Source organism: Megascapheus bottae, chromosome 8 (genome assembly GCF_031878675.1).
Source record: "Megascapheus bottae isolate mThoBot1 chromosome 8, mThoBot2.hap1, whole genome shotgun sequence".
Taxonomy (NCBI): domain Eukaryota; kingdom Metazoa; phylum Chordata; class Mammalia; order Rodentia; family Geomyidae; genus Megascapheus; species Megascapheus bottae.
The window spans coordinates 27,796,543-27,815,654 of record NC_143516.1 but is presented as its reverse complement, the minus strand read 5'-3'; the positions used below and the strand labels follow the sequence as shown (position 1 = coordinate 27,815,654).

At 41.1% G+C, this 19,112-nt stretch overlaps 1 protein-coding gene across 1 annotated transcript; it reads right to left on the bottom strand.

Moving 5' to 3' along the window:
• Nucleotides 1–486: 486 nt before the first annotated feature.
• On the bottom strand, nt 487–17,902 carry Hddc2 (HD domain containing 2). Its single transcript, XM_090338187.1, has 6 exons — nt 17,732–17,902; nt 16,274–16,395; nt 15,017–15,119; nt 10,789–10,857; nt 4,425–4,563; nt 487–640 (listed from the first exon to the last, which is right to left on the bottom strand). The coding sequence occupies exons 1-6, from the start codon at nt 17,801–17,803 to the stop codon at nt 546–548; spliced, it is 600 nt and encodes a 199-aa protein (XP_090194313.1). The 5' UTR covers nt 17,804–17,902; the 3' UTR covers nt 487–545.
• Between the last annotated feature and the right edge of the window lie 1,210 nt (nt 17,903–19,112).

Genomic DNA, 19,112 nt, shown 5'->3' with positions numbered 1-19,112 from the left:
TCTGGACCCTCCCTTCCTCACTATAGCCGCAGAGGAATCTGTTCTTAAAAACAATCAAACTTGGGCCAGTGTTGAGGCGTAGTAGTACAGTGCTTGCCTAGCATGCACCAAGGCCTGAAGGCCTGGGTTGGATTCTTCAGTACCACATACATAGAAAAAGCCAAAAGTGGCACTGTGGCTCAAGTGGCAGAACACTGGCCTAAGAAAGCTAAAGGACAATGCCCAAGCCCCAAGTTCATGCCTCAGGACTGGCAAAAAAAATTTATATATAAACTTCAATGCACCTGGCCCTCTGGGATACAAGTAATTAAGTCAGAATGAGACGATTTAAGACTTGCAATAAATATTACAAAGCTCAAGATATTTAATATTCAGTTTACTGAAAACAAAAAGGAACTCTCCTTTCTAGTCCTCATCCATGGTATTTCATATAACCACTTCCTGCTCTGTGGCAACTGAAAATAAATAGAATCGCATCTGAAGAAATCAGACTAACAATGGCAAAAATATATTATGAAACAGAAAACATTACAGGAATAAAATGTTCATAAAGGCTTGTTGGCAGATTCATCTACGTTCGCATTTCTTTCTGTCTCAAGTTCAGAAACAAGCTGGACTATCTCAGGGTGACTGAATTTTCCTGCAAAAAAAGAAAAAAAAAAGAGAAAAGACATTCCTTTACTGACAAGAGAAAACATCTACCTCTTCAGCTTAATCTCAAGATTAATCAAGGGCTTTATTCTGTAATTTGACCCATACATTATTCTAACACAGGAGATTATGGGTTCTGATAAGGGGCCAAAAGGAACCAATTTATACTCACCCCACTAAATACACCCACTAAATACAAGGTGAAAAATCAGTTGGGTACAGCCAGAGGAAAGTGCACTAGGCGGTCCCTGAATGTCCCTACCAGGAATTATGGAAAAAGCCAGATATGAGAGCCCAGAAAGCCAAAATCGCTCTGCTCATTCCAAAATGGAAATTAAGAGGAATGCAGCACCTACATGCAAAACCTCAAGTAGGGAAACAAGAGGTTCTGGATTGTCTCAGGAGGTCAAACAAACATCTGTCTTGCAAACGCCTCTACACCTCAACTGGCTAATCTGTGCGTTGTCCCTGCTTCCTTCTCTCTAGATTTCTGCCAGTGTCTTCACCAAGCTCTAAGCTTGTAGTAGGCCAGTGGTAGCTAATATAGAGGATTACGAAAACCCGGGATCTCTTTCATATCTTTCTTGCCTGTTCTACTTACTGCTTTCTCTTCAATCTACATTAAACTTTATTTCCTCTCTAGCCTATTTTCTGATCATTCCCTTCTTCCCTTTCCTATCTAACTGATACCTTGTCCTTAGGACATGCCTTTCCTGGGAACCCTCTCTCTCTGATATTGGTGCTTTTCCCTCACACAGCTCTTACCACCGGGTTGAGGTTCATGTCTCTCTTGCTCCTGCTGGTGCCCCCACAGTGTCCTAAGCCCCACCAAGCGAATGCCCCATCAGCCAATCCTTACCCCTGCCCCTCTGAGGCTAAAACCTTGGTTCCCAGGATGGTGTTCTTAGAACGGAGTGGGAGCTTTAAGAGGTGGAACCTATGGAATTATGCCTTTTAGGGGACAGTTTTTTGGTCATGCTCTAGCCGCTTTGCAGCTTCATGAACTCCTACTATTTAGGCCTGGAACAACAGGATCCGTCAGTTACCGACTAGGATCTGCGAAACAATGAGCTGAATATACATTTCTCGGGTATTTTGTTATAGCAATGGAAACTAACAAAAGGAGAGTCAGAGAACAATATCCATAGGTGAACTACAGAAGTTTAGCAAGCTCTGGATCAAGTCCAGATCACATAAAGCAGAGAAAGAACAGTTAATTTTGATAGGTTAGAAACGAAGACCAGAGAGATGAGTTGTGTTTGACTACAGAGCTTTTAAGGTCACTCAGAAATGTCAGGTTCCCTTGTTTTAGAAAAAAAAAAAAACCACGAGAGATCTTTTCTTTTAGAAGGAAGATGGGGGTTGGAGGTCTGGCTCAGGTGATGAGTGTTAGCCAGTGAGTCTGAATCTTAGTATTGGGGAGGGGGTTGGAGAGAGAAGAAAAACCATAAAAGTTTAAAAAAAGATATTAGGCTGGGCGCAGTGGCTCACACCTGTAATCAATCCTAGCTACTCAGGAGGCTGAGATCTGAGGATTGGGGTTCAAAGCCAGCCCAGCACAAAGACTAGAAGACTCTCCAGTTAACCACTAGAAAACCAGAAGTGGCGCTGTGGCTCAAGGGATAGGGTGGTAGCCTACAGCTGAAGAGCTCAGGGACAGCATCCAGGCCCAGACTCCAAGTCTCACAACCAACCAACAAATAAATAAATAAAGATATTAAGGTTGAGGGCGTGGCTCAGTGGTAGAGTTCTTGCCTGCCAAGTTTGGAGCCCTGGGATTGATCCACGGTACTGAAAAATCAAAATAGATGTGATGATGGCTATACCTATAAAAGGAAACACTGAGACACACAAGATAAACTTGAAAGCCTGTTGGCAAGTTAAGAGATGATAGCCACAGTCCAACACAGAAATAATGGGGCCTTGTTTGGAGCACAGGAAGTGGAATGGAAAAAAAGAGTAAAGGAAAATTGAATCAACTTCATTGTAATGCAAATCCTACTTTGGAACACAGAGTATGAACTGGGACTTTCCTGTATCTGATGAAGCCATATGAGGATCTTTAAGGTCAGAAAACCACCATTCCTTAAGTAATTGCCATTGCAGATGGAGACTGAGCTGACCCTGAACAGCTCCCATAGAAGAGGAGTGAGTTTCATTCCAGGGAGCAAGATAAACAGCTATCTCTAATATAGTGTGTTCTGCATCTTACTCTGGTAACTATAAAATGAAGACAATTCTAACACTTAGTGACAGATAAAGTACTGAAGTAACTCTGTATATCCTGAAACAACCCTATAAAGTAGATGCTATTATTAACTTCACTTTAAAGACAAACTAAAAAGGTCCAGAGAGGCTGGGTAATTACAGTTTGCTTCTGGCAGAACTAGGATTCAACTAAAGTAGTTCAATGCTGTGGCTAGGCTATAATGATGGTAACATCAGCAATGGAAATTTCCTGTATATTTATGTGTTTATTTGTTTGTGCTAGTCCTGGGCTTGAACTCGGGGCCTGGGTGCTCTCCCTGAACTTTTGTGCCACAGCTCCGCTTCTGGCTTTTTTAGTAGTTAACTAGAGATAAAAGAGTCTCCTGGGCTTTTCCTTTGAAAGTTGGCTTTAAACCTCAGTCCTCAGATCCTAGGTACTAGAATTATAGGCATGAATCCACCAGCACCCAGCATATTTTCCATTTTAAACCTCTAATTCTTCCTTCATCGCTATGACCTTGTAATTATAAATAGCTCACAAACCGGGTACAATGGCTCATCCCTGTAATCCTAGTTACTTAGGAGGCTGAGATCTGAGGATGGCAGTTCAAAGCCAGCCTGGGCACAAAAGACCATGAGACTCTTATCTCCAATTAATCACTACAAAACGGGAAGTGAGGCTGTGGCTCCACCAGTAGGGCAGGAGCCTTGAGCTCTTCAGAGCTCAGAAACAGTGCGCAGGTCCAGAGTTCAAGTCCTATGATCCACAAAAAAAATTAAAAGCAAGCAAACAAACAAATAAATGAATTGCTCACAAATCACCACATCCTTTCACACACATTATCTCTCTTGAGGCTCTTAAAAAACCAGTGGTGCTTGGCTCAAGGGGTAGGGTGGTAGCCTTGAGCTCAGGGGCAGCACCCAGGCTCAAGCCCTAAAAGGTATGGAGACACCAAGGGCACAAAGCTGATAGGTGACAGAAAAAGAACATGAATACAGTCCTAGCACTGTGTTTATGATATTAGCAGTACAATGTCCATGTTCTTAGTAACACTTCTAAGTACCATGAGTGTTTCACCTGCAATCCTGCCATTTTCTTTTCAGGTGTTTCACAGGACAAGGTTAGAAGAGGAGTGAAACACATCATTAGTTACTGCACTAAGAAGAATAAACCCAACTAAAAGTTTTGTTGACAATAGAATGTGATATTAGTTTCTCTTTATCTCCCCCTCTTTCCCTCTCTACTTCTCTTTCCCTTCTTCTTCCTGACACTGAAGTTTCTATGGGATTAAATAGGAAATAAAATTATAGTATAACTGCTTAAAAATCTGTGTGAAAGGGTATCAATGTATGTGAATTAATGCACCTTCTATCTGGCAAATATCATGTAACCCTTTTACTAATTACAATAAAAAAATCAATACAAAAAAAATCTGAAGTCTCATTAGGAATGTTAAATATATATGAGTATTTAATAAACGTTCCAATATTAAAAGGTACCATTAAATATATATAAGTATATAATAAACATTTCAATATTTTTTTAAAAAGTACCATGTGAGTACCTGCTGTGGAATCATAGAACTCTTGGAGCCATCCGGGTCTGTTCTCAAGGTCTTCATACTCAGATGCCTGAAGAATCATCTCACACTGATCCAGCTGCTTTACAAATCTAGCTTCTGCACTAGACTGGGTCTCGTATTCCTAAGAAAGAAAACAATGAAAGCAACATGATTAGGGTTACCTAATGGTGTTCCAGGAAAACTTCTGTTTCTGGTACCTAAAGTTAAGAGTCACATTTTTTCATACACAATGTCCAGATAACTCACATAATTTCACAGCTTCCCACCAAGGAAGATGCACTCATTATACTCCACATAACCCACCAGAGACTTTTAAAGTCTCATTTGTAGATACTTCCCAGTTCTTTTCTTGCTATTAATTCATCTCAGTACCACTATTCTTTAATCCAGCTGAGTAGACCCATTAAACTTTTAAGACGCTTTCTCATCTTAGGCTTCTCAGTTATATATCTCTCTCATTTAATATCAGACTTCACTATCCTCTTCATGCAAATTTTCATTTTACCCTTTCCTTTTGGTTACCACTTTACCTGGAAATCTCTGTTTGAGAGACCATCCACCCAATGTGGATTTAATTAGGTCCCTCCTGGTTATAAGTACTGGAAATACAGTTAAGATCTGTGACCTTCATAGGCATTGAAGTGTGTGCATGTGTGTTGGTAGCAGGAATGGTGAAAGCAGTGAGAGGGAAACTGTGCCTTTACCTTTCCTCTTCCCTCCCCATTACAGACCGGAAGCCAGGAGCTCAGGAAATCTGCATCTTAAAGCCACCAGTCCCAATCCATCACTCTTCTAAGACTAGTAAATTCCCAACCACTTTCCCTGCAAAGTTCTCATCTGTAATTCCACCTCACATATCTTCCAATAATAGGCCCACCATGCTTTCTCAGCGGGGTGATGTGGGTACAAATAACTTAGAGACTTCTTGATTTTTTTTGTCTTATTTCTATAAAAGCAACAATTTTGATTAGATACAGTTGAATATGACAAAAGAAAATCATTTATATGTATATTGCTTTATCTCAAAGGCACTTAAAATAACATTTTATTTAAATACTTGTCTCTGTCGCAGTAGCATTGAATAAATTCAAATTCATGATTTAACCAAGCAAAGCAATCTAAAGAGTTTGTATCTATTGAAAGCTGAAAATAAGAAACATACTTCAAGACCTTAGGAAATAACAACATATTTTATAGCAAAGTCTAATAAATTTGTAGGTTTTTCAAGAAAAAATACAAATTTCTAGATTTTTTTTCCTTTAAAAAAGGGGGGGAGGTGCTGGGCTATGAGCATGGCCTGATGGTAGCCTAGCATGCATGAAGCCCTGGGTTCAATTCCCTGGTACACATACCTAAAGATACAAAGCCCATGGTTATTTGAAATTGGATAGGGAAGGGGGAAAAACAAGACGAGGGGTGCGGGTGGGGGGGAGGGAAATGGGGACCAAGACATGAGAAAGGGTATCAATGTATGTGAATTAATGCACTTTCTATCTGGCGAATATAATGTAACCCTTCTATTAATTACAATAAAAAATATATGAAAAAAAAAGATACAGCTCTGAAATAGAAATGGCAATAAGAGAACTTCCACCTAAGAAAAGCCCAGGGCCAGATGGATTCACAGCTGAATTCTATAAGGTCTTCAAAGCAGAGTTCACACCAATACTCCTTAAGCTCTTCAACGAAATTGAAAATGAAGGTTCTTTACCAAACTCATTCTATGAAGCCAGTATAACCCTCATCCCCAAACCAGACAGAGATTCATCAAAGAAAGAGAACTATAGACCTATTTCTTTGATGAACATCCATGTAAAACTTCTCAACAAAATACTGGCCAACCATCTACAACAACTCATCAAAAAAATTATACACTATGATCAAACAGGATTCATCACAGGGAGGCAAAGCTGGTTCAACATACACAAATCAATTAATATAATTCAACACATCAACAGGAGCAAGGACAAAATTCACATGATTGTCTCAATAGATGCAGAAAAGGCATTTGACAAGATCCAGCACCCCTTTATGTTAAAAACTCTGGAGAAACTAGGAATCCATGGAACATTCCTCAATATAATAAAGGCTGTGTATGACAAACCCACTGCTAGTATTACACTTAATGGTGAAAATCTAAAGCCATTCCCCTAAAATCAGGAATGAGACAAGAATGCCCACTCTCTCCACTCCTCTTTAACATAGTATTAGAATTCCTAGCCAGTGCAATAAGGCGAGCAGCAAGCATAAAGGGGATCCAAGTAGGGAAACAGGAAATAGAACTATCCCTCTTTGCAGATGACATGATTCTGTATTTAAAGAATCCTATAGACTCTACTCCCAAGCTCCTTGAGCTGATTCAAAACTTTGGAAGGGTAGCAGGCTATAAAATTAACCCTCAAAAATCAACTGCCTTCCTTTATGCCAACAGTGAGAGGAACAAGGCAATAATCAGGAAAGAAACTCCTTTCACAATAGCTTCAAAGAAAATAAAGTACCTAGGAATTAGCTTAACTAAGAATGTAAAGGACCTCTTTGATGAAAACTTTAAAACCCTAAAAAAGGAAATTAAAGCAGAACTAAGGAAATGGAAAAACCTCCCATGCTCCTGGATTGGAAGAATCAACATTGTGAAAATGACAATCTTGCTGAGGGCTATCTACAAATTCAATGCAATACCCATCAACATCCCAATGTCATTCTTTAAAGAAATAGAAGAGGCAATTCAAAATTTCATATGGAATAATAAAAGACCCTGTATAGCAAATACACTTCTTAGCAGAAAGAACAGCACCGGAGGAATTTCAATTCCAAACTTTAGACTCTATTACAGAGCTATAATTATCAAAACAGCTTGGTAGTGGCACAAGAACAGGCCTGAAGACCAATGGAATAGAACTGAGGACCCAGATATTAAACCACAGCCTATGGCCACCTAATCTTTGACAAGGGAGCCAAAAAAATAGAATGGAAGAAAGACAGCCTCTTCAACAAGTTGTGCTGGCAGAACTGGTTAAGCACCTGCAGAAAACTAAAGTTGGATCCTTCTTTGTCACCCTGCACTAGAATTAACTCCAAATGGATCAAAGACCTGGAGGTAAAAGCTGACACACTGAAAACTTTACAGGAAGGAATAAGAGATATACTAGGCCTCCTTGGCACAGGTCAACACTTTCTTAATAAGGACCAAGAATCACAACAAATCAGAGAAAGGCTGGATAAGTGGGACTGCATTAAACTGCAGAGCTTTTGTATGGCAAAGGACATAGCTAGTAAATTAATTAGGAAGCCTACAGAGTGGGAGAAGATCTTCACCAATCAAACAACGGACAAAGGCCTCATATCTAAAATATATCAACAGCTCAAAAAATTGAATCACTCCAAAACTAATCTCCAAAGTAACAACCATCCCATTAAAAGATGGGCCAAAGATTGAAAGAGAGTCTTCTCTGAAGAAGAAACAAAAATGGCCTATAGACACATGAAGAAATGCTCAACATCTCTGGTCATAAAAGAAATGCAAATCAAAACAACTCTAAGATTCCACCTCACTCCAGTTAGAATGGCCAGGATCAGAAAAACAAATAATAACAGATGCTGGAGGGGATGTGGCCAGGAGGGATCACTACTACACTGTTGGTGGGAGTGCAGACTCGTTCAACCACTATGGAAATCAGTGTGGCAGTGCCTCAAAAGGCTAAACATAGAACTCCTCTATGACCCAGTAATTCCACTACTTGGCATTTACCCAACCATCCAGAAACAAGGGCATACTAAATCCACTAGCACAACAATGTTCATTGCAGCACTATTCACCATAGCAAAGATATGGAACCAACCTAGATGTCCCTCAGTTGATGAGTGAATCAACAAGTTATGGTATTTGTACACAATGGAATTCTATGCTACTGTCAGAAAAAATGACATTGCCCCATTGTTAGGAAATGGAAAGACTTAGAAAAAAATCATATTAAGTGAAGTAAGCCAGACTCAAAGGAACTTAGGCTCAATGGTTTCCCTCATTTGTCATAATCAGTAGAAACCTTGGGCTCTACTAGCAGAGATCTGCAATAGAGCAAAATCTTGATACATAAGGCCATATAGTATGAAGCTAATTGAAAGGACCTCCAGGATAGTGAAACAAAAGCCATATAACGAATGATTGTTGTCCTTAATGTACTATGTTATCACTCATCTCCTTTGCTGTCCCTTGGGTATCTCATATTGTTACAGTATCTCACTTTGTTATCTGATATATTGAATTTATTTGTATTTGGCTATTTGAAATTTGATAGGGAAGGGGGGAAAACCAAGATGGGTGGGGGGGGGGTAATGGTTACCAAGACATGTGAAAGGGTATCAATGTATGTGAATTAATGCACCTTTTATCTGGCAAATATCATGTAACCCTTTTATTAATTACAATAAAAAAATTTAAAAAAAAGATACAAAACCCAAAGACAGTGCTTAAGCCTTGAGTTCAAGCCCCAGGATGGGGGTGGGGAAAAAAAAGATTGTAGATATTTCCAAATTTTAGTTTCCAATGAGGAGATGGAGAAATTATTGCCAGTACTTTCTAAGGATGGGACTGAATATTGCAAACAGGAAGAGAAGGAAAAGGCTGAGAAAAAGGCTCTCCTAGGCAGGAGCCAGGGCCTGCAAGACCTGTAGTTTGTAAGCCTGTGACTCTGTACCCTTAGGAAAACACATCTGTTCTGCAAGTCATGGCAGAGAAGACGAGAGAGAAGCAGGAAGACTGTTAAGGATGAAGTAAACTAAAATAAAAGGAATGTGAGGGAAAGTTGAAAAGGACTTCCTAGTTTATGGCCTTCTAAACTATACAGATGATAAATAGGGAGGAATGAGAGTCAACTAGTGAACTAAAAGCCCCATGAATACCCTTTACAACAACACTAAGGAGCATGACATCCCTGTGAACTCCAAACTACATGTAAGTGTATGCAAACACCCAGAGCCCAAGGCAGACATGAGATCAGCATGTGGCTGACAGAAAGCACAGAGGAGAGAGAGACTGAAGGAGAACCTCAAATAGTCAACAGGTGTTCGTTAAGAATCCTGGGGGAGAGTCGGTCACTCCTACAATGGTTGGGTACAGGGGTGTACACGGTGTAGTCCAGTCTGACCTACTCGGGCAATCATCCAAAATAGTGACCCACAGGATAGAAAAGTCCTAGGAACAGAATCAAAATTCAGTATAAAGGAATTCTACAGCTGAAAGGCAAAAACACAGATAAAAATGGGGGAAGGGAAACAGAGTCTAGAAATCTCTCAAAGAAAAACATTTTCCATTTGTATTTTTCTAACACGCCATTAAAAACAGCAACAACATAACTTCATCAGTTTTTCCTAAGGCAATCAGTTCTTCCTACAAAAAAATGGTATATGAAGTGATGCTTATATTAATTAGATTATTGAGCCATTCCAACGTATACATATTCAAAACAGAGTACATACAAAATAAACAGATATTGTTTTTTTTTTCTTGCTGGTACTTGGGTTTGAACTCAGATCTTCCCAAGTGCTTGGCTGCTTTACTTGGCTGGAACTTTGCCACTTGAGCCATGATTCTAGCTCTGTTTTATTTATTTATTTTTTTTGGTTATTTTTAGGAGGGAGTCTCATGCCCTTTTTTGTGTAGGCTGGCTTCACACCACACTCCTCTGGACCTCAGAATCCTCACTAATTAGGAGAGCAGGCATGCACCACCAGCACCCACATATACTTTTCTCCCTCTCTTTTTTTTAAAAAAAAACCAGTGCTGTGGCTTGAACTCAGGGCTTGAGCACTGTCCTTGAGCACTTTTGCTCAAGGCTAGTGCTCCGTCATTTGAACAATAGCGCCACTCCTGCTTTTTTCTGTGTATGTGGTACTAAGGGCTAGACAAGCAATCTACCTCTAGGCCACACTCTCAACTCCCCACATATATTTTTACATGTCAATTTTAAAACAAAGAAAAATTTAAAAACTTTAAAAAACCCCAATTGGAGCCAAGTTTCCTTTAGAAAGTTCTAAAAAATTAATTGCACATCAAAATGAACAACAGAATAGTGCAGCAGTGAGATCCTACACAGACTTCTTATTAGATAAAGAAAATTATGGCCAGGCATGTGGACACATGTCAGTAATCTCAGCTACTAGTTCTTTACAAGAACTTGAAATGGGTTCTTGAACTTGAACTAGAAATAGAAATGTATGCTAAATGTATACTAGGCAACACTAAATTAGTGACAGATTTCCAAACCAATTTAAATATCAATAACATATATCATGTAAACATCATATAAATTCAGTGTCGATAAAAAGTTACCCAATTATATATACTTACTTCCCAAAGTTCATAGAGCTCCTTTCTGAGGTCCTCTGGTAGAAGCTGGGTGATCTGTTTCATAGCTTCCTGCAACAGCAAGACATTATATTCATTATGCTTATATTTATCTAAGTTGGCAACAGAAGCCAAATAAGAGGTTCAGGTCCTTATAAATAACCCCCCAAATGACAGGAATATGTGTGTGTGTAGTGTGTATATATTTCTTTTATTTATTTATTTTTCTGGAAGGAAAACATGTTACAGAATCCATCCACTTAATGGAGTGAATCACATTTATCTGTTCTTCCAAGTAGCTTTTGTTCTGAACAGCGTTTTCAGTCATAGAGTCGAGCCTCACTCTACCTTCAGTAGCATGAAATTGATTGTGTTTTTGAACTATTCCTTATTTTTTAATCATAACTCTCAGCAAATTGCTTGAGAAAATACTTCGCATTTTCATAAAATAAAAGTGTTTCTCTCAACTATTCCAGAAACACAAGCTTACCCATTTCTTTTGTTTGAATGAGGGTACAAATGTAACAGAACTGAAACTTCCTACACAGAAATAGAAATACCTCTCTAAATGGTGACACTGGCACTGAATGCAGAAATGTCCAGTGGTCAGACAATGGCAAAACAGAAGTGAACATCACCTTTCTCCTGCTAGATACTACATTCTTGTAAATGAAGCCGAACACTGAACTGGTTGGCTTTTTGGAGGTCACATCTATATTCTAAGTTATTAAAAAACTTCCTGTTTATTAAATCACCATGTTCTTTGAATGAACAGACAACCAAAGACGCTGCTCTTTTCCTGAAATTAAACATATTTTCTGGATCCAAAATTATTGTTATCAATTGTTATTATGGAATCAGAATTATACCTTTGAGACATTACTCAGTTTTTCTTATTTAGTAGCAGACACCACTGAGTTTCAATGCTCAGAGTTCCTTTTTAAAGGCACTCTGTGAAATCAGTTTCACTGAAATCCAGGGTACATGGCTGAATATGACAACCTTTCCCAAACCCCCGCACCCTTTCTTCTATACTCTTACTGTGTAGTTCCTACAGAATTAAAGGTGACAAATACCCTCACTTCTTCCTCTTGTCAAAGAATATCAAAAAATATGCCTGAAGTTCTGAGCTTTGTGGTGCTTTTAGCAAATGTCTTCTGGTGATTTTGTCACAAGCATTCAGAAAGCAGCACCTGTCATTCGCACCAGCACTGACGAAGCTGAGTAGTGTGATGGTTAGCTCCAGACTTTCAATCCTGATCAGGCTTCAAGCCAGGCTTGGCAATCACTAGTTGTAGCTTTGTCCTGTAGCTTCTTCATTTGTTTAAAAAAAACCTTCAGGGGATTGTTGTGGTCATTGTTCATATATATATAGAAAATGCATATAACTTGGCACAAATAAGGCCTTTATAAATATTCATTGTAATTTTCATTTTCTCCATCCTGCTATAAGGTCATTTTCTTTTCCTCTTACCTTGCAGTTCTTTTGCCACTTTAACTCATACAGATACATACATGCAATGACTCTGTCTTCCATTTTTAATATATTTTTCCCTTGGCAAAGGCATATACTCCATTTTTTCTATGTTCAAGTATCTAGGCCCATTGTCCTAATTCTGATGCTCAGTGAAAGGCACATCGACCAATTCAGATTATAATAAAGTGTTTAACTGATGGTATTTCAGAATGGAGCCAGACTCAAAATATTGCTTTTGGCTTCCTTCTTTGGTTTTATCTTTTATGCTCTCATTATGCATTGTGCTTTATCTTAATATCTGTCACCTGACACAATCACCCTTCCAGTTTATCAAGTAATTTTCCTCTTCCTTCTTTGCCTACAGTATCTGCTAGCCTCTGGGCAAATGATTCTTTGTTGTTCTCATTATGTGTAGTCCACACCAGGTCAAGCAGCTCTGTTTAATTATCCTGTGCATATCAATTATATTCATCAACACCATCTGCATAAAGAATTGTTCACCTGCCAGCTCTTCTCCTCTGTTCCCAAACCCTAAGCACCAGCAGCAGGAACAGGCAATGGGGCATCAGTGCTTTTCAAGTCCTTACGTTCTTAGCCAAGAACTTGATGTTCTTTAAGACATTTCCCTTATGCCCTCTGCCTATGGCATTTATTCCTCCTGTGAATCAGAAGGAGTGTGCAACAATCAGGATGTTTTATAAGGCCAGAAAGATTTTCATGCTAGCCAACATCTGACCACACCTTCAAGGAAAGCAGCACACTCAGATTTCTCATTTCCTTATGTCCATCCATGGGCCAACACTATCCAGGATTCAGCTTCTGTCAGGACACTAGTAGGTCTTCCTCACCTCCAGCAGCTGGAGATTGTTTCTATTCCAGAAGGCTCCAACTCACTTCTCCATGGAACACATACACTCCAGAAGGACAGGCTATCTTTTCTTCTTCCTCTCAGCCACAATGCCCCATGTTCCTTCTGGTACATCAATCAGGATTTCTCTTCTACCACATCTAGCTCTACCAATTAAAACTATCATCCTCAGAAGTTGCATTTCTGTGGAGGATTCCCCGCTTGCGCCCCACCCCCACCTATTTCCTGCATGTCATCCTTCATTACTCGTCCCCTTCTAGTGCCAACTGGTTTCTGCAACTTGGAATCTACATTGCTTGTAGGGTTCTACCAATCAACCTAGGAATACCTGATTCCTAATAACATTATTCACACACACACTTCCTTTCCCTTGTCATATTGACCAACCTATATTGGACCTGTATTTTTGCAGAAAGATGAATGCACTCTTCATATTTCTTTTGTAATCACATTTTAGGGTAGGTTGGAAGTTTTAAATTAGAACTCAATTTCTTTGTGGATCTTCTTGCCACTAGAGAAGGAAAAAGACTATTGCCTACTGAATTCTATTCTTGATCATTTTAAGTCAACCTACTCTGTGAAATTATCACAATGAAGACTCTCTCACTAAATAGTTTAAGACCAACCTTTTAAGTCACACAATAAAAGTAACTAGCAACAGTCCCTGAACTTGAAACTAGTACTATTTTCAAAACCCTTTTTAAAATTCGATCACCTGCTTTAAATGTCTTTCCTAAGCCAGGCACTGGTACCTTAGGCCTGTATTCCTAGCTACTCAGGAGGTTGAGATCTGAGAATTTCAGATCAGTCTAGCCATAAGTGAATCTGTGGCTTAAGTGGTAGAGCACTAGCCTTGAGAAAAAAAGCTCAGGGACAGGGTCCAGGCCCAGAATTCAAGCCCCAGAACTGGCATATATGCATACACAAATGTCTTTCCTTTTGGCCCTAGGCTCTGAGTTTAGAGCATACACGACACTAAATATTTTATCATTACCCGTACAAAATATACAATTGAATTTTTCTTTACTTACCTTCCAACCATTAAGTTAAAGGAATAAGTTTAAAATTCACCAAATTATAATAATGATTATATTTGTGATCAACCTCTAAAAAGGTAGTGTAGAATTTCTACAAGTTGCTTATATACCAGCTATTTCCATTATGCTAATGAACATCAGGTATATATCTGTCCACATATTAATAAGAATTGAAGCCTGGTGTTAACGTGACTGTATATCCCTATGTTCAACAAAGCTGAGAACAGATTCTTATTCTTGTATGAAACAGGTTGAGAAAAAGCAGAGGCCAATTTTCTGATTACTCCAGGAAGTTTCCACTTGTAGAAGGTAAGACTATAAACCACCCAAGACAGTAAACTTACACTTCAAATCTGTCTTTAAGGCCTTCCTTCACTATCCCCACCAAAGCTATTAAGTTTAAAACTCTATGACATCCCAGCTAATTGCCTCTTATCATAGATGACCCATTTCTACATTCACTAGCCTAGGCCCTTAAAACTCTAAACATGGGCCGGGAGTTTGGCCTAGTGGTAGAGTGCTTGCCTAGCATGCAGGAAGACCCGGGTTCGATTCCTCGGTACCAGATACGTAGCAAAAAGCCAGAAGTGGTGCTATGGCTCAAGTGGTAGAGCCCTAGCCTTGAGAAAATCCAGGGACAGTGCTCAGGCCCTGGGCCCAAGCCCAGGACTGGCAAAAACAAAACAAAAATAAAAACAAAAAAAACCCTCTAAACATATCCTGACTGACTTTCATTTCTTAAGATACCAGCACTGAGGCTGGCTGAATGGGGCTTCTTTAGTACTATAGGTCTGGTGAATCAACAGGTTCTCTTAGTGGTCTTTTGCAGAGTCAATAATCAACACTGACCTCTTCTCGCCTATGTTTTTCTTCTTTGGGGATGTTATCTGCTGGTGCTATATCCCCAACGATGCATTCTGCCATATCATGAACCAGGGCTAGACGTACACATCTGACCAGGTAAAAAACATTTAATAATTACACAGAATCATATTTACTACAAGATATTTTTTCTATATAATTTTTGAAGTTGCATAATATATTTTTCTCTTACCACCCTCACAGAATATTTTAATATAAAATTTCCAAACTAATTATATTCTACCAGCCTATAATAGTTCTGAACTGAAAGTATTACCATTCCACACAATACGTGAGTGTGCAAGGAACAATGAATTTTGTTTTTCTTTTTCCCTGAGTTCACTTACATTTGCCAAGAATCGCTTCAATTCCGAACTGTCTGCTAAGTAACAGAACTCCCCAGGCTCCTTAACACACCTTTTGCTGGAATTAAATTAATTTCCTTCTCATACTTCTTTACTTTCCTCTCTGCTGAAGCTTTGGTTTTGATGCCCTTTTCTCTGCGCCTCTACCTTGTTTACCTTTAGAGCTCAACTCAGTTGCCACCTCCTTCACGAAAATCAAGCAAGCGGGTGATCTCCCCTACAATTACAATACCTTGCTAGTTTTCTACTCTAAATTTATTTTTAAGTAAGTCATTTTTGACCCACTAATTCATAACTGGATGATTCAAGTTTTCTTCCCATGCTCCAAAAGCATCTTAAACACTTGTTCATTGACTGAAGGAGAGGGAACTCCTTTCTCAGCTACATCCTATACATACAACTCCAAAATGTCACCTTGCAAACAGATACCACTATTCTCAAAAAATCTAGGTAAAAGTAAATAGCATATAACACAATAGAACAATTTTAGGTCCTAATAGCATGTTTATGTGTCTTTGGAGACCACAGCAGACTTTGTCAAGCTATTTAAATGTCCACTTATAAAACCTTGAGCAACCAACTGGGAATGTGGCTTAGTGGTAGTAAAATGCTTGCTTTGTATGCACAAAGCCCTAAGTTTGATTCCTCAGTACCACATAAACAGAAGTGTCACTGTGGCTCAAGTGGTAGAGTGCTAGCCGTGAGCAAAAGAAGCTCAGGGAAAATAAAACAAAACATGCCAAGTAATCAACTCGAGTGCCTCTTTCTCTCATCCTGAGTCATGAGACAATTTTTTTCAACACACAAAGTATTAACAACATGACATAAGCCTCACTCAAACATGACGAACACCACAGACAACACACGCGGCAGAGTCTACCTGTCCTTGTTAAGGTGGTTGTCTTTGGTGATCATAGCCATAACTGCCATCCGGTACATGTGATCAGATACACTCTCTGGATTTTTCACATTTCTGTACACCCAACCGGTCCTTGGGACTCTCTGACAAACACAAAGAAGAAAACATGTAAAAATAACAGGTGTTTTCACTAGTCTATCCTCTTCAATAGACAGATCAAGAATGGTGATTTCAGAAGACTTTACAATACAAACCAAAAGGATCAACATCTATAATCAAATAAACTAGAGCTCAAAGAATGAAAAGAGTGGACCGGCATAATTTACAAGTATACAGAAGCTCAATAGTTAACTCTATAAAACTGTAGCATAATTATGACATATCTTATCTTCTTCCTTTTTTTTCCAGTCCTGAGGCTTGAATTCAGGGCCTGGGCACTGTCCCTGGACACTTTTTGCTCAAGGTTAGCGCTCTGCCACTTGAGCCACAGCACCACTTCTGTTTTTTTCTGTGTATGTGGTAAACAAGGAATCAAACCCAAGGCTTTGTGGATGCTAGGCAAGCACTCTACCAGCAGGCTGAACTCCCTGCTCTGTCTAGTTTATGAATCTATATATCTACATGGCTTTTAGAAGAATATAAAGCAGCTGGGGGGGGGAGGCAGATGCCTGTAAATCCATCACTAGTATAAATTCTAGGATAGCCCAAGACCTTATTTGTCTTAAGGGTTAAAATGGAATGAAGGGAAGGAAGAAAGGAGGGAGCAACAAAATATCCTGTGTTTTTCTTAACTACAAACCAGGCAGCCTTTTGTCTTCAATCCTTTCCTACCCCAATAAAAAACAAACTGGGGTGAAGGGTCTGAGCCTGAACAGACTTCTAAATTCTGAAGTAAATGGAATAAAGAGCCTGTTAATGGATTGCTTGAATCACTTTGATGCAGATCATAACGTCTTGTCTTGCGTGATAGGAAGCGAGGAGATACAACAGAGAGCCAAAAATGGAGAATTCTTCAGGGCCTCTAGGCATAGCAACGAGGAGGCACGTGATGAAACTGGATTATATCTATTCTACAAATATTATACACATTCTATATTTAACCTAATAATTAAATTATTATTTAATATATAATATATATTATATTTATTTAATCCTGAGGAAGGATGGGGAGTCATTTCTGGAGTCATCTGTGAGATAACCTCCACGGGGGTCCCGGCCCCCAGCTGACTGCTGACCGAGCGGGGACGGAGGGGGAGGCGCCAGGGTGCGGGGTGGGAGGAGCCGGGGGACTCGGGGGGACCCCGCCGGGCGGCCCCAGGCCCGAGGCCCACGCCGGCCCCGACCTGGAGTGGGCCGCGCGGCCGCCCGCACGCTCCCCGCCGCAGGTCGGGGCCGGCGCAGCCCCAGGACCCGAAGGCAGGGGCCCCACCTGGGCGCCGCCGGGTCCGGCCGCAGCCTCCCCGCCCGCTGGCCGCTCACCTTCAGCTGCCCCACCAGCCGCAGAAACTGCAGCAGGGGACGGGCCCCGGGGCCCGGCGGAGCCGACGCCATGCGGGCTCCCGAACACGCGGGACCGGCAGGGGCGCGGACCGGAGCGACACCCGCCAACCCGCCCCGCCCCGCCCTTCTCTTCTCCTCCCCTTCCTTCCTCCCTTCCTTCCTCTCTCCCCTCCCCCTTCTGGCTTCCCTCCTCTTTCCCCTCCCCTTCCTTCCCCCCTCTCCCCTCCCTTCCTTCCTCTCTCCCCTCCCCCTCCTGGCTTCCCTCCTCTTTCCCCTCCCCTTCCTTCCCACCTCTCCCCCTCCCTTCCTTCCTCTCTCTCCCCTCCCCCTCCTGGCTTCCCTCCTCTTTCTCCTCCCCTTCCTTCCCACCTCTTCCCCCCTTCCTTCCTCTCTCCCCTCCCCCTCCTGGCTTCCCTCCTCTTTCTCCTTCCCTTCCTTCCCACCTCTCCCCCCCCCTTCCTTCTTCTCTCCCCTCCCCCTCCTGGCTACCCTCCTCTTTCCCCTCTCCTTCCTTCCTACCTCTCCCCCTCCCTTTCTTCCTCTCTCTCCCCTCCCCCTCTTGGCTTCCCTCATTTTTCCCCTCCCTTCCTTCCTCTCTCTCCCCTCCCCCTCCTGGCTTCCCTCCTCTTTCCCCTCCCCTCCTTCTCCCTTCCCCCACTGTCCTCTTTCTCTAGGCCTTCTGTCCGGTGCCCAAGTGCCCAGGCCTGGATGGCTGCCACGTTTACTCCACTTAACTAGACTTAACTAGTTCCACCGTGTGTGTGTGTGTGTGTGTGTGTGTGTGTGTGTGTGTGTGTGTGTGTGTGTGTGTGTGTTGGATGGCAATTGTGCCTTTTAGGAAGGAATTCAGTGTGTCTGGCCACAGAGCAGGAGATGGGAAGGAGGAAAGGAACTGTATCTCAAAGCAAGAAATCTGTAAGCATGTCAGCAGAGGCAGCGCCGGATCTTAATGGAATCCAGACACTGAGGCAGAGGCTATGTTTCCTAGCTGGGGACTCTGGAGCACTTAGTGGTGTGTAGGGGTTTGTTTGTGTCTTGACTTCAGGGCCTCCTGTCCCTGATCAAGGCTGGCACTCCATCACCTGAGCCACAGCGCCACTTCCAGCAGTTTTGGTAGTTTATTGGAGACAAGGTTTCTTAAATCTTCCTGGTCTGGCTTTGAACCCCGAGCCTCAGAGCTCCACCTTTAGGATTGCAGACTTGAGACACCAGCGCCCCCTCGAGGTTGTGATTTGTACCACAAAGTCAGCCTCCAAAATCTCAGTACAATCATTTTTCACCTTCACAGTAACTCTCTGGTAGCATCCAAAGAAACAAGATTCATTTTTTTCCCAAAGAAAGGTAGGAGCGATGCTAGAGA